A 22,581-nucleotide genomic window follows, 5' to 3' on the forward strand; every position below is an offset into this window, starting at 1 on the left:
AGAGCCGTCCCATATATGTCTGGAAGACCTCTGCGGGGGGTCTGACTGGGCCAGGGGATTTGTTTATTGCCATGTCAGAGATGGCCTCCTTCGGTTTAATAGGGGCTTCCAACAGAGCATTATGTTCGGTAGAGAAGATTGGGAATGTGAGGTCTTTCTAATAGGTGGGATGGTGAGTTGGTGACTTAGTGCTTGAGGAACTGTATATTATTTAGCTCTGAACCATAGCGGGGTATGGGGGTGGGGTCTTTAATTTTAAGGTCGGAATTGGACTGGTTATCTTGTTTAATTAGATTGGCTAGTAAATTGCTGGATTGGTTGCCCATTTCAAGTAATATTGTTTAATGAAGAATAATGTGAGTTTGGTTTTAACCTGTAATTGATGTTTATGGAGTCGGGAAAGACCCAGCCAATTTATTTTATTAGTATCCGTTGGGTTAGATGGATCTAGTTTTTCTGCGGCGGTTACCTGAATCTCTAGGTGGAGGTTCAATGGAGAGGTACTTTTTTTAATGAATGAAATAGTAGACTTAAAACCCAGAGATGGGCCTGTAAAAAGACCCTTTTTAGAGCGAATTAAATATAATCATCATAAATTTAAAGAAATAGGGAAATTTGATCAAGTCTACAGTCATTATGACCTATTAAAGCCTAAAGGGGTGAAGCTTCCAGGTAGGGATTACTACTTTCCGAGGACTCTGTAGGGTTAGAAGTATTGGGGTGTAGTCGGATATACCTCAAGGATAGTGGGTGATAGACAGTACATGGATGGTGAATGAAGGGGAAGTGAATATATAATCTATATGGGATAGGGAACCCCGTGCAGCAGAATGACAGGGTATTCATGAGTGTTTGGATAGTGAAAGCGCCATAGTTCCATAGACTAGCACACGATCAACCAGATGTCTCAAAGGGAAGCCATGTACCCCCAGAGATCAAGGCTCGGCATGAAATCTATCTATAGATGAATCCATGGCCTGATTAAACTCCCCCATGCATATAACCTTGGCCAGACGGTATTGGTGTGCATATGTGATAGCCGCGTGTAGCACATGAGTATTATGATGTGGCAGAATATATATGCATAGAACCACTTCAGTGTCAATCTGCATTGGCAAATGGGAACCTAGCCTCTGGATCTCTGAGGATATTAATGGGATTCCAGCACAATCACCTATGAATAAGGAGCGAAACTCCTCCAGAAAAGGCAGTATGGAAAGAGTGGCGTGACCACTGAATCCACAGTTTTTATTACAAGGTCTATTTTGTCTACAATTAAGTGGGTCTCTTACTATGTGGGGGCTGGATTGTCTAATACAAGAGAATACCACTGCTCTCTTTGCTGGAGCGCCTAGATGGCGCACCGAGAATACAGGCGATCCATTCACTAGTGTATAGTGACATCACAGAGAATACAGCCGATCCATTCACTAGTGTACAGTGACATCAGAGAATGCAGCCGATCCATTCACTAGTGTATAGTGACATCACCGAGAATGCAGCCGATCCATTCACTAGTGTGTAGTGACATCACAGAGAATGCAGCCGATCCATTCACTACTGTACAGTGACATCACCGAGAATGCAGCCGATCCATTCACTAGTGTATAGTGACATCACCGAGAATGCAGCCGATCCATTCACTAGTGTATAGTAACATCACCGAGAATGAAGCCTATAGATTCGCTAGCATAGAGTGACATCACGGAGAATGCAACCAATCCATTCACTAGTGTATAGTGACATCACGGAGAATGCAACCAATCCATTCACTAGTGTACAGTGACATCACCGAGAATGCAACCAATCCATTCACTAGAATACAGCAACATTACCGACAACACAGATGATCCTTTCACTAGAAAGCAGTGATATCATCAAGATCGCAGCTAATCTATTCGCTGGAGTATGGTGACATCACCGAGAATGCAGCCAATCTATTTACCAGAGTCCAGTGACATCACTGAGGATGCAGCTAATATATTCCCTAAAAAACAGTGGTGACATCACTGAGAACAAGCTGGCAGATACAACATTACAGCCAAATTATCAGCATTACAACTTGTATGGACGGTGACTGGCATAACTCCAAGCTCAGCACAGCCCGGACCCCATGCAGCCTCATGTCCTGCGAAGACCTATGGATATTTTATTGCTTTGGGATCAGTCCGGGATTCATCTGTGACTCTGGAGCAGAACTGAGGCCTCCTGTCGGAGCTCCCCAGTCTGATCTCTACAGATCACATCTGGGAGGTGGCTGTCCTGCAGATTTAAGGTCCCTGCTGTCAGCACAGTCCATAACTCTCCAGTAGAGGAGAGACTGGATAGTCCCATATATCAGCACCTCAGCGTTGCCAGGGAACTAATGAGGCCTCCACCGAGTCAGGACCCTTCTGCTAGTAGAGGGGTCAGACGTGTTTCCCACAGATGCATGTAATTTTGCCGATCCCCTTCCCGCACTGCGCCATTCTACCCTCAGGGTCCTGCTGGAAAAAATGAAAATTTATGAACGATCAGAAATCTCAGAAGTCTACATAAAGAGCCATAAAAGATACAACCTATAAAAGGTGCTGTTCATATCAGCCCACTGCATCCAAAATACTCTGTGCTGCTGGGAAACCTGCTCCTTATGCTATGTAGCCGCCATGCTGTTATCTCCCACAAGGTTGGCACCCTCAGACCTGTAATACTCTGTGCTGCTTGTAATCTTGCTCTTCCTACTGTGTCAGTCTATGACCCCCCCATAGCATCTGGCCGCTGATCCGCTGGAATACCCCGTGCTGCTGGGGGCTCTGCTCCTTCCCCTGTGTACTTCAGTTTATGACCTCCAATAGGAACTGCACACTCATCCCCTAAAATACTCTGTGCTGCTGGGAGATGCTGAGCGAGCAGGACCAAGGACTGAAAGGGGGTATTCCGAGACTTTTTTTTACAGTTTTGCTGTTGATTAATGACAGGTCGCCAATAGATTAATCGGACGGGACCCGCCATTCGGATCCCCGGCAATCAGCTGATTCCTGGGGCCGCTGTCACTGCAGTCAGTGCAAGAAAGGGAAAGCGCTGACCATAGCATAGCGGCCAGGTTGCTATTGCAGAGGCAGTTCCTATTGAACTCAATGCACTACCAACCTGGGATCCCTGTGCTATGGCCAGCATTCTCAGCTTCTTGTGCTGACTGCAGTGGCAGCATCCCCAGGAATCAGCTGATCAGAGCGGTGATCAGAGCGGTGGGCCCGACAGTCACCAACAGAAGAGATTTTTTTAATTCCCAGAAAGTAACTTTAATGGCATTGGTCTAGGACTAAAAAACAGGCTTTTCTGTTTTCCCAAAAACAACGCCACAACAATGTCCACGGGCCGTGTCTAGTATTGCATCTCAGCCATTCAAGTGAATAGAGCTGCAATACCACATATACTCTGTCAAAAACACTCCGTTCCCAGAAGATGTTGTCATTTTGCTGCAAAACACAGCATGCGGCTCCATCTCAGGCAGATCTGTAAATGATGGGAGTTGTGGTGATTAGATGGACGGTCTTGTCACCGGAGGCCCTAGAAGTGGTTCCCCCCTTGGCCTATAAGAGGCTCTCGGAGGCTCCTTGTGTGTAGTGACCTCTTCTTCCGCTTGTAGAGCTTGTTGGCCACTAGACGCCTCTACGACGCAGAGAAGAGATTTCACACCGTTACCAGAGGGGGGCGCATTATTGGGGTGTGGGAAGCTGGATGGTCGTATCCATGAATTGTTCCCCACCGGGGCACACAATGTGATTGGGCTCAGGACGCCCCCTACAGACCACCAGTAGAGGAGCATCTGATCATCCGACAAGCACAAGAAGCTCCAACTATTTCATTACCCACCATCCAGAGACAGGGGGCGCCATTGTTACACCCCTGTGTCTGTCAGAACCATTTCTGGCAATTGGCTGAAGGACATTTGGTCTCTCAGCCTCCATTACGTGTTCAGCCTTTGACACCCACCATCGCCTCGATTGCAGTGATGTCGTGAACGATGAAACTGGATGCTACAGAAAGGAACCAGGTTGTCTTCATGTACGAATCCGGGCTTAGTTTGGGCGCTGACAACACCGTGTTCATGTCTGGAGAAATTTATCACCAATAGAACATGTATGAGGACATCTGGAACACCAAGTTCAACAGCCTATGAGTTTGCATGATCTAGAGGCTCAGTTATAGCAAATGTGGAGTGATATATGCTGCAGGATACCAGACAGAACCTGTATGCCTCCATGCCTGCCCGTATTACATCTTGTATCTAAGCTAGAGGCGGTACAACAGGGTACTAGAGCCTCCATGCCCACCCGTATCACATCTTGTATCCAAGCTAGAGGCGGTACAACAGGGTACTAGAGCCTCCATGCCTGCCTGTATCACATCTTGTATCCAAGCTAGAGGCGGTACAACAGGGTACTAGAGCCTCCATGCCTGCCTGTATCACATCCTGTATCCAAGCTAGAGGCGGTACAACAGAGTACTAGAGCCTCCATGCCTGCCCATATCACATCTTGTATCCAAGCTAGAGGCGGTACAACAGGGTACTAGAGCCTCCATGCCTGCCCCTATCACATCTTGTATCCAAACAATAGGCGGTACAACAGGGTACTAAAGCCTCCATGCCTGCCCGTATTCCATCTTGTGTCTAAGCTAGAGGCGGTACAACAGGGTACTAGAGCCTCCATGCCTGCCCGTATCACATCTTGTATCCAAGCTAGAGGCGGTACAACAGGATACTAGAGCTTCCATGCCCCCTGTATCACATCTTGTATCCAAGCTAGAGGCGGTACAACAGGGTACTAGAGCCTCCCTACAAGGGGTCAGTTCTCCTCAATAAATGATCCTTTTGCTCTGATATTGTAATCGCTTACATCTATGAACGTTACAATTAGAGAAACTTACAATCCAGCCTACAACTTCAAGGGGAGGGAACGGTTTTGACAATAAGTGTACAACCTGTGGACAGATGTGACACGGTTTCTGGAATTGCCAAAAAACCAGTTTCTAGTTCTGGACATATCCCTTTAAGATGGCATCGGCCCTTTAAACCTGTATTTCTCTACAGGAGAACATCTGAGACAATGACGCATCTATTTTCCAAGCGGTCCTTGTTTTCTCCGTGCTGCTGGGGCTGTAAGAGTCGGCGAGTAGTGGAACATTCCAGCGGCGCTCTGTTATATAAGTCGACACCTGACCTTGTATAAAGAGTGTTCAGCTACAAAACAGATCAATTTATCAAATGAGGAGCCAGCGAGGAAAATCCTGCCAGCGCTACATGGCCGGCTCCTCAGCGCTCCGCAGCAATGTTTCAGCGGCGTTGCTAGCAACAAAAGCTTTGTGGAGAGCGCAGGTGACAGGGATTAGACACCGCAATACTTTCCAATCAGGAAGCTGCCGCTAAACGGACACTTAGAACCTTATATAATACCGCACTTAAAGGGATGGGAGAAATAAGGCCAGAGATCAGGCCCATAGAGGGCGCCCTGACTGCCCATCTTCACACAATTAAATGCAATAGAACAATGGAACATCTGGAGTGGGGAAGTCTTCATGTTCATCCTGAGCCTCCTGGTTCATAACAGAATGCTGGAACTACAGTGAGACAAAAGACTGACACCTACTCACAGGGAGTGGGATCCCATTGTAGAATGCAAACAGCATTTACGAAAAGCTGTCTGGCAATTACACAGAACGGATCCTTAATTACCCCCCATCTAGTAGTGCGTTGGACGCCTTTGGCCTTCAGAACCGCAGCCGTCTTTGTGGTATAGATTCAATTAGATGATGAAATCGTTTTGCAGGATTATCAGCCACGTTCAGGGAGACCTCGTAAACTGACAGAAGGTGGACAACAGAGCCTTGTAGGAGCTGTGAAGACATCATGGACATCGTCTGCCCTCGCTCAAGGGGGTCTTACCAGCCATTGGATATCCATTAGTATCAGAACCCTCCGTAAGGAACAGTTCAGCTGGGCAACTCTACGGCCAATGGTTATAGTGAAGTCCACCCTTAATGCCAATGGGTACAGAGACATCCCGGACAATGTGGCATCACCTCCCCTGTGGTAATACTCTGGTACAGCTCCTTGTCTCCACCAACATGACGAACACCATGTCATACGGCACGCAGTGTGGGGGAGCAGAACGTCTGCAGACTTCATTGGCCCAAAGTCCGGATCTCAATCCCATCGAGCATCTTTGGGATAAACTAGAACATCGTATCCGTGCACCCAACACTCTCATCATCCCCCGATCACTATCTGAAGCTCCTCCAGGAATGGGGGCAAATCCCTCCACACATCTATGGGGATTCGGTGGAAAGCGGCCACGGAGGTTTACTGCAGTCATGGAAGACGAAGGCGGCCAACAACGGGTGGAAAATGGGAATATAATCAAATTTTATCCCCTTCTATGTGCGTCCCAAGACTTATGCCAGCATAGTGTAGAAGCTCCAGGAAGACATTAGAGTGCCCCATATTGGAGGACGATATGTGACGCTACATTTGTCTTCCCCCAGAGCACTCACACTTTTCCGCAGTTACGTCTGCAGGTTGACCGTCCCGCTTCGCTCCTGAGCTCCACGCAGATGTTTCATCTCTGGTGTCTGTTCTGGATCACACAATGTTTTCATTCCTCATTCATCCCTGCGGATTAGACCTCTCCAGAGCGAGAGATACAAATGGACGGCTGTTTATTCCTATCGCTGCATGTTAGACAGCCGGGCAGAGTCCTGGACACAGCGGGCAGCGGTCATTTCTTGGGTCTCGGGGTGCAAGATTTAAAAGAATCAAATATCTTTCCTTAATTGTATTTGCAAGCTGTGCAAACTGAACGGAAACCTTAAAAAACTATTCCAGCAAAGCTGATCCACAGAGCGTTGCTTCAGGTGGCCGAGGGTCCACGGCTCAGCACCGCATAGAACACGCCTCAGTTTTTTTCTGGAGTGTTCCTTTAGGGTGCGTTCACACGCACCTGATTTGATTCAGATGTTGGTGCAGATCTGAAACCAATTGATAAGGTAAAATCTGCTGCAAATCAGCGCCAAAATCCCCGATGGGGATCCCTGCCCATAGACTGCGGCCCGAGGGCCACACACCTGTTCCACAATAAACTGCTGATAACCTGCCAGAAACTGACATGAAGATGAAATGTGGAGTAACACAGGCGTCCAAACACCATGGAGGAGGAGGAGCTGGAGGAGGAGCTGAAGTGTCGCCCAGCAGCGCCCGGCATCTCACACCCTACAAAAGGAGCCGCAGCCGCAAACCACTGCTGGGAGCAGCCATCCTACAGAACCATCCAGTGAGCCCAAAGAACTCCACGCAAAGCAAGAATACAGATCACATACTGTAATGGAGGAGGAAGCGGTGAGGGAAGGAAGAGAGGAAAGAGAAAGAAGAACAATAGAAGGGACGAAAGAAAGGATGGAAGAGAAGAGGAAAGATGCAGTGAGAGTAGAAGGGTGGAAGGAAGAGGAGAGGAAAGGGAAGCATATAGAATAAGAGAGAGGGAGGAAGGAAAGAAGTGACAGTAAAAAGAAGGAAAAAAAGAAGGAGGTAAGAAGGAGATGGAAAGCGGTAGGGAAGCAAAGAGTACGGGAAGGGGAGGGGGGTAGGAAAAGGAGGGAAGTGATGGAGGAAGAGAGGAAAAGGAAGCAAGGGAATCGGAAAAGAGGGAGGAAAGGAGGAAAGGATGGAGCAAGAGAGGGAAGGGAAACGGAATAGGAAGAAAGTTGGTTACAAGGAAGAAAATGATGAAGTAAGAAGAAAGAGGGGAGGAAGCAAGAAAGGAAAATGATAGAAGAAGAGGAGACAGGAAAGCAAAGAGTACAGGAAGGGAGGAGGAAGAAAAATAAATCAATCTTGTTATTTGTATAGCGCCAACTTATAAAGGCAAAAGAGAGGAGAAGGAAGCAAGAGAAATAGAAGAGAAGAAGGGAGTAAAGGCCCAGAACAAGGTAAAGGCAAGGAACGAGGGAGGAGAAGAAGAGATGGAAACATGGAAGAAAACTATGGAAAAAGAGGAAGGGAAACCAGGGAAGGTAGGAAGAAAAGAGGAGGAAAGGGAAACAGCTGAAACAAAGAAAAAGAGGATGGAACATGAAGGAAATGATAGAAAAATGGAGGAAGTGAAAGCAACAAGAAAAAAAGAAGAGAAGGAAAAAGAATGATGGAAGAAAAGAGGAAATGGAAGCAAAGAAAATCAGGGAGCGAGGGAACAGGGATTAAACAGCAAATTAAATGATAGAGAAAAGAGGAAAGCGAAGCAAGGAGAGCAAAGGAATGGAGGGAGGGACAAGGCGATGGGAGGAGAAGGGAAGCTAAAAATGTAGGGAGGCAAGAGAGGGGCCCCAGATTTTCACTTACAGGGCCCTGAGATTCTGATAAGCAGCCACTGGCCGGTACCAGTGTTCAGCGGCAGCGCTATGCAGTCATTTTGGTTTCTGAGCCCGTCTGAACAATTCACAGAGTCCGTGGCTCAAGGAGGACATTTTTCTTGGCACAACAGAAGCAAAAATAAAGAATAAGCAGAAGTGAAGAATTCCTGCAATACTGAAAAATGTGATTGATTTGTGTGAAATTTCACAAGTTCCCAGCAAGCGTTCCTGCCGAGCCTCCACCACACGGTTTACGCATCTGAAGGGCATGATGGTTCATGAGGGACGTGTACTGCGACTGGACGGTGCGAAAGCCGCGGCTCTATCACAAGTCACGTACTGCGGGATCATGGAGTGCACAGAAGGTGATCGCAGTAATCCTGACTCATCTCTCAGCGATGTTCGGACAACTAAACCAACGCAAAAGCCAAAACACGTCATTAAAATAACCAGAAACAGATACCAAAGGAGAAACCGCTACACAACATATCAGCCGTCACCTCACAACTCCTCAGGCCACCGGGCCAAGAGTTATCATACAACATGCAATCTATATGGGAAGAGGAATGAGTGTGATCTCTGAGACAGGCAGGGGCGCTGCAGGACACGCGGAGAGGAAGGGGACAGTGCAGGAAAAAGCGAAGATGGAAAGGTCATTACGACATTCACATATAGCGCCTTTTTCATGTTGGAAAATCCGATAAGGATTTTGGGGCAGATAAGAGTCAAAGTTCGCACCAAAATCCATTTCCCCCTCATTTGAAGAGATGAGATCCGTGCTAAGACTTCGAGATCCGTGCTAAGACTTCGAGAGCCGTGCTAAGACTTCGAGAGCCGTGCTAAGACTTCGAGAGCCGTGCTAAGACTTCGAGAGCCGTGCTAAGACTTCGAGAGCCGTGCTAAGACTTCGAGATCCGTGCCAAGACTTCGAGATCCGTGCTAAGACTTCACACCACACATTTCCCCTGCAGATCTATCTGTGTGCAGATTCTTCTGTAGCTGTAAGATACTCTGCAGCGTCTCCGCTACATGTGAACATACTCCAAGGATGCGTTCAGACGGAGCGGGGGAGGGATGGATCTTCCATAGTTAGCCCAGCTGGCGCAGATTTTGACATGGATCCGCTGAAACTCATTGAAATAGTGAAATTTGCTACAGATTTTGGTGCTAATTTTGACACATGCGCAGCAAATTACATCCTTTTAATTGCGGTCAAGTCTGTAAGGATCAGCAGCAAAATCCACACCAATGTTGCCGATTTTGATGGGGATTTTAACCCCTTAGTAACCAGCCTATTTTGTGCTCAAGTACCAGGCGGTTTTCATTGTCACGATAACATGTTGACAGCGGTGTGAGGGCTTCTGTGTGGCAGCACACTGGGGTACATGGAATGTGTCGGAAAACTTTTAGTACACTTTTTTTCTTCATTTGTTTTTTTCTTTGTTTTTTTTTTGGGGGGGGGGGCGTTATAGGGAAAAAATCATCCAGAAAATCCGCTATTAATTAAGTTTTTTTGTTTTTACAGAGTTTGCCATTTGGTAAGAGTAACATAACTTTCTTACCAGACACCAAGTTTGGCCGCCTGCACACGAGCGGATTTCCCGCGGGATTTCCGCCGCTGAAAGTTTGCATAGGAGTGCATTACAATACGCACTCCTATGCAGACGGCCGCGGTTTGGCCGCGCGAAATCTCGCGCGGCAAACAAACCGCGGCATGTCCTAATTTTCTGCGGGGCACGCACTCACCCGGCCGCCGGCTCCGGTCTGCGCATGCGCCGGCTGCGCGGCAGCCGGTACATGAAAGAGCCGGGGCCGCCAGGCGCGGGTGAGTACGCGCTCGTCCCTGCAGGCGCTCGGGTCGGATCGCGCGGCGAGAATTCTCGCTGCCGGATCCGACCCGCTCGTCTGCAGGCGGCCTTTATGGAGATTCTATTTTTTACTACTTGCACAATAAAAAGATGTTTTAAAGAAAAAACAACTGCCGCCGCATCATCACATCCTAAGACTTATAACGATTTTATTCCTCCGGCATCAAACCTCTGTGCGGGCGGGAAGAGTTGTCATTTTAGGACCATTTTGTGGCGCGTGTCTTTCGGATTTCTTTTTTACTTTTTGGGAAGGGAACGAAAGAAAAATAGCAACTCTGGCGTCACTTCTGAAACTGTTTTTACAGCGTTCGCCGCGCATGATAAATAAAGTATTTTCACTAATTATATGAATATTTGTTGCTTTTTAAGTTTTGGGGGGTATTTTAGCCATTTAAAACGTTTTCTTGTAGGGTTAAAAAATATGTATTTTTCTTTTAAACTGACTCTTTCTTTAAATTAAACTTTTTAAAAACTTTTTTAACACTATTTTCTAGTTCCTGAAGGCACGATGCGATAGTTCGATGGCTAGAAAAATCCAGGGCGTTACTCATGTGGTGCGCTTCTACAGCCTATCAGACTCTGCGGGGGGGTAAGGGAATGTTCACACGACAGAATTCACCGTAGAAAGCTGGAAATAATAAAGAGAAACCGTACAAATCCCAGCAGTCCGGCTGCCGACGCGCCCAGAAACCTGCAACCGGCGCCCACATTTTAGGGTCGATTTGTATTCGCGTCTATGATGCCGCCTGCCGGCGGTCGGCAGAGTGTTGTACATCTCGGGAATGTCAATCACGATGGAGCCTGCTTAAGATTGATTAGCGGTAAGAGCCCAATAAATAGAAGGTCGCGCTCCGGAAATCTCATTGTTTACTTCTTCAGAGACAACTCCGCTCGCTCCACGGATGACATAAGGATGATTGGGCTGATTCTCACACAGGAATGCTGTAAGAGAAACACTGGGGCCTCGTATGTATAAACGGACAGAGATCTACGAGCCGCTCGCGCCAAGTTTAACATTTGGTGAATTCTTTCTTATGGCTTAAAAATGGCGGCTAACATATCATCCATCAGCTCTGTGTGACCTCATTGGGGGACTCGCCAGAAGCAACCGCTTTATTGTGCCGCCGGCGTACAGGAGGCTCCTATCAGGGAGCAGACGGATGCGATCATGTGAACACCGACAGGCCAGAAAGCCTAACCGCAACGCAGGTGCTGACGGCATTACAGTCCGAGTGAGACGGAGGAAAGCGAGAGATTGCGCACAAGTCCGGACGGCTTCTCGCTCTTCTCCATTTTGCTTGTCACAACGGGGTCCCAGTGGTCCCAGTCCCTCCACCTGATAGACAATCCATTATATACAAGGAAGGGTATTCCGGCTGTGAAGCGAATTCTCAAAAAAAAATGACAGATACAAAAGCTGTTTGCACCATTTTTGTGCACCGCTGGTTATGGATATGAATTGCGCAGCCATTACCTTCTAATCCTGTCCGCCGTTTCGGATGTTTACCCGCATCACTATTTTCCAAGATGGATGCAGCATTCCCACTGATATGCAGCTTAAACTACATTTCCCACAATTCCGCGCTCTGTATTCCTTCCTGGGCATGTCCCCACTAAGCTCTGCCCTGCTATTGGTCAGCAATCCGGTCCTGAGAGCTGAATACAAAAAAAGCCACCCCTGGTCGTTCCTACTGAGCACGCCCGACCTGTAGTGCTGGAATGCCTACAGGACGTATCCATGGCAACCTGTGAATAAACATTTCTGAAGTGTCAGGAGGAGGTGATTGTTTATAGAGCTACGGACACAAATCCAAAGTAGAACCACATAAACTTTCTTAACGTTTATCATTCGTCACCAACTTTACAAAACCGGAATCACCTTGAAGAAAATCTGCTTTTTACACACGGCTTTTCATGTCAAATTCACCTGCTCATTTTCGGGCACAACTCAGACCGCACAGCACACGGATATCCACATGGATAAAATCATTACCTTTAGGACCACAAGGGGTTAAAGATCGTCAGTTACATCATGCTTTATACTCCTATCACAACCAGAGCTGCATTCACAAATCTGGTGACTATTATGGAGTCATTGTGTGCACCGACTAAAGTAAACCTTATACTTCCCATGATGCACTGCAACAGAGAACGCTCAGAGCCGACACTGGATCAGTAATGGCTTGTGCCGACCGGCAACAGAAAACCAGCACAATTATATATGCAGCCTTGAATGTGACCAGAGTATAAGGCCTGTGAAGACCGGCGAAGACAATGGTTGGAAAGACTTAATTTGTAAAATGATAAAAAGCGAAGAGGAGCAGCGCCATGGGCGCGGGGGCCACGGACATGGAGAGAGTAGGGAGCGTTGCCAGCGGGGGGATCACATGGCATCATCCAGGCCGCATCGCCACATCCTGCTGGTAATTGTGTGCAAGGAATAAAAACTGTCAGACTTCAAATGAGATACAGATAGATATCAGTAATGTGGGTTATTGTGGAATTAATGGCGCTGAGTGCGCGTCCGGGAATCAGACACAGCTGGAGAATCTGGAGGCTCCTGGGACCGGGTCAAAAATAAAGATTAGGAGGTTAGAAAAGCTTCATAAACAGAACCAGAAGAGACGCACGCGGAATCCTCCAGAACGGAGGGAGCGCTCCACGGATACCTACTGATCTTCGTACGACAGGCAGCAAAAACACAACATTAGCGCAAGCAGACTTGTTTGTGTCCAGTCAATAGAAATCAATGGTAAATGTGGTCCGCTAAGGGGACACCCCCGGCTACAAAACAATAAAGCAACGGTAAATATTGTGGCCCGCTCTTGGGACACACCAGATGCCAATCCCTGCCAACAATAAATCAATGGTAAATGCCATGGTCCACTGTGCCAACAGCCCCAGGGACACATCGGCTGCCAACATTAAATATTATGGTCCACCCTGGGGACACACTGAAAGCCAATTCTTCAAGTTGGCATACCCAATGCTAATGGTAAATATAGTGGTCCACCCTGGTAAGTATAGTGGTCCACCCTGGGGGCACACTGGATGTCAACCCCTCAAATGTTGTGGTTCATTGTGCCAAAAGACCCAGGTGCCATTCACTCAAGGGGACACGCTGCCTGCCATCAGTAAAACCAATGGTAAATGTCCTGGTCCACTGTGTGAGACCCCGAATGACATCCCCACCGTGGGAAAATGCCGGCTACCAATGGTGACTATTGTGCTCCACTCTGGGGAGACAGCAGATGCCAATTCCTCAAGAGGACATGCCGACTGCAAACAGTAAATGCTATTGTCCACTGTGCCAACACCCTCGGATACCATCCCTTCCACGCGGACATGCCAGCAGAACACAGTAGATTAACAGTAAATATTGTGGTTCCCTCTGGAGACACACTGGATGCCAACCCCTCGTGGGACATGCCAGCTACTAATAGTAAACCAATGAAAAATACTGTGGTGCCAACACTCCTGGCTGCCATATCACCAACAGGGACATGCTGGCCGCCAATGGTAAATGTTGTGGTCCACTATGGAGACACACTGGATGCCGACCCCACAAGCGGGCACACCGGCTGCCAACAGTAAATGTTGTCGTCCACTTTGCCAACAGCCCATGCTACCATTCCCACACAGGAACTCGGCAGCTGTCATGGAGACACTGCAGACTGCCACCCATCATGAGGACAGCCCAGTAGCCACCTTTTAGCGGAGGACGATGTGCCATGTAATGGAGTTGATAACCAGTGAGGTGACTGACACTTGAAAGTGTCCTCCATCTAGATGCAAACTGTGCAGCAAGGATTTAATTTAGAACTGGATGGTGAATGGAATTCCATTACCGTGGGCCGAGTGCCCTGCGCCAAATCCTTCCTATCAGTAAATATTGGAGCGGGGGAGGATTAATTTCATTGTGTTTAAAAGAGCTCACAACTGCTTATTACGGGATTAGTATGAGACATTTGTAACGAGAGGCCAAAACATGACTTATAGGAAAAAAGTGCAAGCAGCGCTGGAGCCGCGGCGCAGAGGCGTTATCTCCAAGAATCCTGATAAGATATCCAAATGATTCCTCCGAGGGGTGCGAGAACTCATCTGGTGCGGGGGAGACGACTTCTCAAGAAAAACAGCCTCTGATTCCACATTTATTTTTATCCAAAGTATAAAAATATCTCCGGTGACAAGACGATGATTGCCGGGTCCGGGCGTAACGGGCAAACATCGGCTTAGTGGGGAGCTAAGATTAGAGTCCAACATTATGTAATGTGATGAAGAACCGCACTCGGCAGGAAGGAGGGAAATTTCCACTCCCCGCCTGACAACCCTTCTGGGTTCTGTAATGGGGGCCGTTGCCGGTTGCCACCGTGTATCTCCTACCTGTGAATCAGCCCATAGGTTTGTTACAATGTATGGCCGCCTGCAGACGAGCGGAAATCCCGCCGCGGGATTTCCGCCGCTGAAAGTTTGCATAGGAGTGCATTACAATACGCACTCCTATGCAGACGGCCACGGTTTGGCCGCGCGAAATCTCGCGCGGCAAACAAACCGCGGCATGTCCTAATTTTCTGCGGGGCACGCACTCACCTGGCCGCCGGCTCCGGTCTGTGCATGCGCCAGCAGCCGGCACATGAAAGAGCCGGGGCCGCCAGGCGCGGGCGAGTACGCGCTCGTCCCTGCAGGCGCTCGGGTCGGATCGCGCGGCGAGAATTCTCGCTGCCGGATCCGACCCGCTCGTCTGCAGGCGGCCTATCAGAGTAGACGATTCCCGAAGAGACAGCGATCTCTCTCCTCCAGAATGAAGCTCAGCTAGGGTCCCCGTTGGACCACTCTCTAATGTGTAGGGGGGGGGGAGGGGGGTCACTCAACTTTCCCCCACAGGTAACACCAGAGAAAAGAGGGATTAAGGATGCTGAATACCCCCTTCTCATCCTATAGATTTTTTTTGGTATTTTATCCTTTTAAAACCTTTTTTTTGTGGGGAAAAGTACATTTTTTAAGAACTGTTTTTTTTTTGTTTTCTTTTATTAAAAACTTTATTGAGCTTTTTTGATACAATTGTTTTAGTCGCTCAAGAGGACTTGAAGATGTGATTGTTCGAATCACACGTGTTTGACTACAGCTTCATTCAATCTCCTTCTCACTTTGGGGGTGCAGTAAGCCCACAGTGCTAAGAGAAGGGGAGAACCGAACCCCTGTTCTTGCGATCCCCACCGATCAGACTTTTATCACCTATCCTGTGGATAGATGAGGAGTTCATTCTGGTATCACTGCCTTAAGCGTGTTAAACCTCAGGGATTTCAGGCTTGACAAGAGGTGCCGCTCCATTCATTTCAATGGGGCAGGCAGAAAAGCCAAGCGCTGTGCCCGACTCTTACTGTCTGCTCCATTTATTTCCGTGGGACAGAATGATAGCAGAGTACAAAGCTCGACTATCTGCCTGCGCCGCTGAAAGGAATTAAGCCGCTGCTGCGTATGTGGGATCAGCAGCCCCATTCCCCACTACACTACAGAAATAGGACAAGGTATCTTGAACTGTGAAATAGGAGGGACACAGCTCTCATTATCAGGATCAGTGGGGGTGCCAGCAGTCGGACCCCACCGAACTATTAGTTTTCAACCCAGTGGATGGCAGAAAAGTGAAGAAAAAAAAAATGTCTCATCGCCGTTATACCCCTTTAAGGAAAAACTGCATTGGCTCATCAGTAAGTCATCATCTCACCTGCAGGTTGATTTCCGCCTCGTAGAATGTCAGACATGCGCAGTAGTGGCGGTCGGAGTCGATATCTGTTAACACGACAACGAAGAAGGTGGGCTGCTTCCGCTCTCGAGAAAGCTGCCATCCCCCTGGCTGACAAAACTGCGGAGAAAAGAGAAGAAAAAAAACTTAAGTCAGATAGGAGGCACAAGTATACAGTGACAAGCGATGTCCTGTAGGGGGCAGTGTGCCAGTAACCAGACAGCACCTCCTGGTGATCATCACACTGTTGTTATATATGCTATCATCAGATGCAAGCGATGTGTTAAAAGGTATACACTGACCACTGCAGAAGGCCTCCCCAACCACAGAGGTCACCGCTGCCCACCTACCTGTCCCCTGCCGTGCTCAGTAACACAGTGACAGAGGTCAGCATGGTATTCTCCTGAAATACATTGTGCTGCTGTGGGGTCTGCTACTTCAACTGACTGAGACCAACTACTGGGGCTCCTTCCATTATGTGACTATCTGTGACCTCTCGCATCATCAGTGCAGTGGCCAATGGTTTGGCTCCAGCTTTCCTGGGTCCAGATGGAGCTAAGAAATGGCTGAAGTTCATTTACTGGGGTCTTATTACTTTTTTGAGAGGACTCTTATAAAAACATGGCTGCCTTCTTCCAAAAACAGTGACACTCCTGTTCACAGCTTTTGCCTGGTATTACAGCTTGGCCTCATTCACTTCAATGCAGATGCAATACCAGACACAACCTGCGGGGAGAACTTTCTGATATGGGTAGACCCCTTTAAGGCTATCCTGATCATAATCTATAGGTATTTCTGTGTGTTCCTGCATGTATTCGTATTTTTTTCCATAAGTCATCAGTTTTTTCCTCGCACACAAGATAATAATGGACGGAGGCTCCTTTTTTTTCTTAGCCTTCCTTACCAGCAATTTGTGAAAATCAGAACAGAAAAGCCTTCATACATAAATTCATCAAGCTGCCACAATCCGATAGAACCAGCAAACTGAATGGGTTTTTGCAGCATTCACAATTCATTTAAAGGCGCCTTTAGTGTTGGCTGAGCCCGACCTCCCATGTCTACCACATCAGTCCATGGAGAAGACCAGGAGCCGCAGCCCATAAACATCTCGAGGTGGATCCGCTGCGGGGATCTGTGCTGGATGGGAGATTATTGGCCGCCGGCAGAGCGTTCCGCAGCATCCAGGATCGCAGCTCATTGAAAGGGTTACAGAGAACGTGTTTATCTCAGGCTTGTTGGACCTTCTTACAACCCTTCATTTCCTAATTCCCCGGGGCTTCATCTTACTGATGGAGCTCGCAGCTGCCCAAAAACTTTTTATGATCCATACGAGAATCATTCAGAGGAACATCATGGCCAACACATTCCATGAAGAAATGAGAAAAATGAGGCACCAAGTGCCAAAATCCCACTTACACCGGCCAGGAGGAGAACACGGGATTGCGCCAAAGTGTCCTAGAAAACCCTTCTGCTGCAAGTCATGCAGAGAATAGAGGAACGGGCCCCGACCCAGCAATATACTTAATGCTAAGTGACAACCGCTCCCCCCAGCCATTCCCAACAAGGACAGAAGTAATGGCATATGGAGATAATTCCGTAACCTTGCTAATGTCGCAGTCCCATATGGTGAGATGAACAGCCCAACACCACTGAGTTAGAGTTTACATATAGACATTACAGTACTTATCCTGTACTGATCCTGAGTTACATCCTGTATTATACTCCAGAGCTGCACTCACTATTCTGCTGGTGGTGGAGTCACTGTGTACATACATTACTTATCCTGTACTGATCCTGAGTTACATTCTGTATTATACTCCAGAGCTGCACTCACTATTCTGCTGCTGTAGTCACTGTGTACATATGTTATATATCCTGTACTGATCCTGAGTTACATCCTGTATTATACTCCAGAGCTGCACTCACTATTCTGCTGGTGGAGTCACTGTGTACATATGTTATATATCCTGTACTGATCCTGAGTTACATCCTGTATTATACTCCAGAGCTGCACTCACTATTCTGCTGGTGGAGTCACTGTGTACATACATTACTTATCCTGTACTGATCCTGAGTTATATCCTGTATTATACTCCAGAGCTGTACTCATTATTCTGCTGGTGAAGTCACTGTGTACATACATTACTTATCCTGTACTGATCCTGAGTTACATCCTGTATTATACTCCAGAGCTGCACTCACTATTCTGCTGGTGGAGTCACTGTGTACATACATTATACTACTTATCCTGAGTTACATCCTGTATTATACCCCAGAGCTGCACTCACTATTCTGCGGGTGGAGTCACTGTGTACATACATTACTTATCCTGTACTGCTCCTGAGTTACATCCTGTATTATACTCCAGAGCTGCACTCACTATTCTGCTGGTGGAGTCACTGTGTACATACATTACTTATCCTGCACTGATCCAGAGTTATATCCTGTATTATACTCCAGAGCTGCACTCACTATTCTGCTGGTGGAGTCAGTTATTCTGTGGTGATCCTTTCAATGGGCTGTCTGGGCTGATTTCGACTGATGACCGATCTGCTGGAAAGGTCATCAGTAGTGGATAGAAGCCCCATCCATCTGCTGTTCAGTGCAACGGGCTGGACATTGTCATCAGATGTGGGCGCTCACTTTACTCCTATTGAAATCAATGGTAGAGCCATGCTGCTCCTCCGCCTCCTGCACAGGACAGGATGTCCATGACAGGAGCAGGAAGTGCAGTAGCATCACAGCTCCTGTACGGATTTCAATGGGAGTGAAGCCGGCGCCTATGCTTCCTCACCTGTCCGCTGAGGATAGTGGGCTAGACGATCAGCTGATAGACAGGGGTCCTGAGGATAGTGCCTACTGATGAAGACAGGTCATCAGTCGAAATAAGCCCAGACAACCCCTTAATGGAGAGCCAAATAAATCTGCCCCCACTTCTCCATCCTTTATGACTGGAGATGGGATCCAGAGGGCCTCTGCCCTCCTACTGGGTAGGACCCTCACCGATCGGACCCCCCGTGTACATTTCACCATTTCTACTGCGAGAAAACATTTATAATGACGGAAAAGAAGAACACAAAAACACGAGCCCCGCAGACAATTGCGGCTGCCCGAATATTTGTCCGGCAGAAGACGGGGGCTAGGAGCCTCTTCCCCCGCGTTGTGGAATGATCAGACCCCGGGACTCCCGGTCACACAATGACATAAGGAATAATTAGATTTGGGACTTTTTTGTCACGTTTTGTTCTTTATTCCTGATTTCAATTTCCTATAAATAATTCAATTTCCCTTTGCGGAAAATTCCTTCTTCTTCCAGCAGCGAGGCCTGGTGTGGATACAAGACGGCGCACATCTGTGTGCCGGAATCTCCACCGCGGGCTGCAGAGCGACCGCTGCTTGGAATGTGATGTGCGGCGCGGCAGCGTGCCTGTTCGGTGCTGAGCGTTCCTCTCTCATGTTTGTAAACTACTGATGGCCGGTCCGCGGGAGAAGTCATCAGATATAGATGGGTCCTTCATGAGGGACAACAAACGGCCCCTTTAGACAAGCAGATTCGCGTTCAGTGACGTCACCGCTCGTGCGGCCATTTAGACAGGCAGATACATTGTTGGCTCCTTCAGTCTTTCACATTCGCTAATTAAACTACACGTGAACGCGCCAACGAGGGGTTTTATGCCAACATAAACTTTCATCCGTCGTTCAGTTGTCTCAAGTTTAGACCAAACTTATCGTTCACTTTTGCTCATTTCCATCTAAAAGCGCTCCAAGACCATTTGTGAGAAAAAGGCAGCAAGTTCCTTCTGTATGTGGATGTGTCCCCTGAACATGGCCATGTCCCCGTGGGATCCGTGGCAGACGGCCACGCTTCATGCAGATTTCTACCACAGTTTTTAAATATGGAATGCACATTGAAAAATCTGCATCAGATTGCGCGGTGTGAACGCTCTGATGGGTCGCACACGGGTGAACACATGGCATATTCAGAGACTGACATTGTGCCTTTTCAAGGCGTATTTTGGCCCTTCTTGAGTTTAGCTCACGTAATCGCTGCATAGTCGCGAGCACAAAAAATACCCTCACCGGATTCTATTGATTGTATGCGCAGATCTAGCGTACGTATTTGTGTAGTCCCATCGCCTTCAATGGACTATTTCGGTAAATTATACAGAACATGCCGAGTCTTTTTTTCACGCATGTGAAAAATGCAGGTTTGAACGCTCCAATGCAAATCAATGGGGATTCAGTGCCGCGGATTTCGCACATGGCACACAGACCATTTACACCTGTGTAGATGAGGCCTTACACTGTTCATCCAGGGCCTCCAAAATAAGAAACCTTTAACTATAATGCATACTGACACAGAGGCCGGGCCGCCGCAGAGCGTCAGATAATGCCCAATCACTGCCCAGGAGGATCACGATCCGTTATGAGGCACGGTGGTGCCACCTCACCACTACCCGAACAGTCCCAACAAGCTCTTGCACATCACAGGTTGCCAACACCATCACTTGGGTAAATTCAGCTCCTTTTCATGTATTCTATACCCCTGGCCGGGCTGTTCCCACAGGAGTGGACCTACAATGCCCCCGATACCACCCCCACCTTGTACTGGAGACTCGGCCGTGTCATTTGCAGGAATATCTAAGCTTTCTAAGATCTGGAGGCATTGGGCGTCTCACAAGCATCTAGCAGAAATGTCACCAACAAATAAACAAGGCAGAGCCATGATGCACGCGGCGTTTGAAGAATCCCTCCAACTTTGGGGGGAGTCAGGGGGATCCCACCTGGTACCAATTAACCCTCCTTAATTCCTGCAGGAGGTACAGGGTCACACACTGGAGACTGCAGAAAATATACAAATAAGCCAAGTCAAGAGAGATATTCACTGCGTCCCATGAAAGGATAAATCCAGCGTGTGTGCTTTATAGTCAATGACCGGCCCCCATCTAGTAGCGTCGGACTGCTCTCAGAACCGCAGTAATTTGTTGTGGTGTAAATTCCACTCGATGATGAAATCAGTTTGCTGGAATATCGGCCCCTGCGGACAGGAAGCTTCTTGTAGTTGCTGCAGATTAGATGGCGGTGCTGACATGTTCTGACCAGCTGACAGGAAGGGGTCAGCGATTCATGCTTCTTGCGCCAAATTCTGACCTCCCATCAGCACGGAGCAACAGATATCTGGCTCCATCTGACCAGGAGATGTTTCTCTGCTGCTCAATGATACTAGTTTTGCGCTCTTTTGCCCGCTGGAGTCTGTTTCTTGCTGGAACTGGTCGTTGGCGGTTACAGACCATCCGTGCTAAGGAACGGCGAGTTGGGTGTTCAGATATGTTAGTTGAAGCACCAGCATTGTATTCAGCTGTTCACTTCTGTGCAGCACTTGTTGGTCAGAACAATTCCTGACATCCTCCTCCGACCCCTTTCGGTGATGACTGGTTTCCATCCACAAAATCTCCTTTCGCTGGATGCTTTGCCTTGATCTTGCCATTCTCTGTATACTCTCCACACCATTACATGGGAAAATCCCAGATGGTTGACAGTGAAATCCTAGTCCCAGCTAGTCTAGCACCGATGACCGGCCTCATTGGAAGTCGCTCCGATCGCTGGATTTTCCCATCTAATGTGGATTCACACTGAAACGGATCCACGGAAAACTTATCACGTGATTTTATGCTGCATTTCGAGGTCCCAGGGGTAATTTCTATACAGGGAAGCGCCAACTGCGATTGGGCCGGGCTCTAATAAAGGGTTCAGTCAGTATATATTGCAGGTGGGTGTAGACCGATCACAATAAATATAAGGGCTCTTCTGTCGTTGGCAGCGCTGATATTTACCCCCCTCTCTCTCATCCTAGAATACGTTACAAGTGCTCTCTGACCGCCGATACACAGTAGCTGGCGGCAGGTCCGGGGTCAGACTCGAATCCCCTATTTTCAGCTTCTCTTTGATGTCTGAGCCGCGATAATAATAGAAGGAGGATTTGGACGAACATATTGTGACAATTAGCGGTGACCTTCCCTCTGTATGTGATGATTGTGCCAGCGGTACTTACTTGTCCCAGCACTGATCCTGCGCACGGAAATCCTGTCCGGCAAAGAGAAGCGACCTGATCTTTATTAAAGCTCTGACCTTGACCCAAACAGGAGCTATGAGATAGATGGACGGATAATATCGCAGCCATGTCACTCAGACACCCCGGTAGTGGCCGCGGATCCACACTCTGCATGGGACGCAATGTACATAAAGAAAGAGCAAAGTTATACTTTACACGGAGACATCATAATGGTGATCTGATAGAAGTCTTCCTCACTGGACCGGTAAGAGGCGCCTTCACGTTCTCTGGTCTCTGAATGCTTGTATCAGAAAAGGAGCAGAAAGAAACATGGGAGACGTCTTAGAAGAGGGCGGCATTCTCCGGGCATGAGTGAGACAGATGGTGGCATCGTCCATTGCTCAAAACCCACATGATCGCGGATGGAGTTACAAGGGTTTTCAATACTAAAAATGAGGACTTCCCGTAACGAGAACAGCGCCTAATCATCAGTTTTCTTCACTTGCGTGGAATGACAGCTATTGACATTTATC

General features: G+C 47.9%; 1 protein-coding gene across 4 annotated transcripts in view; it reads right to left on the reverse strand.

The window, feature by feature from the left end:
- SBF2 (SET binding factor 2) overlaps positions 1–22,581 on the reverse strand; it is a 300,830-nt gene that overhangs the window by 189,117 nt on the left and 89,132 nt on the right. For all 4 annotated transcript variants that reach the window (XM_066583539.1, XM_066583538.1, XM_066583537.1 and 1 more), the window contains exon 3: positions 15,979–16,116. In XM_066583539.1, the coding sequence (XP_066439636.1) occupies positions 15,979–16,116 (138 nt within the window). The remainder of the gene's footprint in view (positions 1–15,978; positions 16,117–22,581) is intronic.

This window comes from Eleutherodactylus coqui, chromosome 11, assembly GCF_035609145.1.
Source record: "Eleutherodactylus coqui strain aEleCoq1 chromosome 11, aEleCoq1.hap1, whole genome shotgun sequence".
Classification (NCBI taxonomy): domain Eukaryota; kingdom Metazoa; phylum Chordata; class Amphibia; order Anura; family Eleutherodactylidae; genus Eleutherodactylus; species Eleutherodactylus coqui.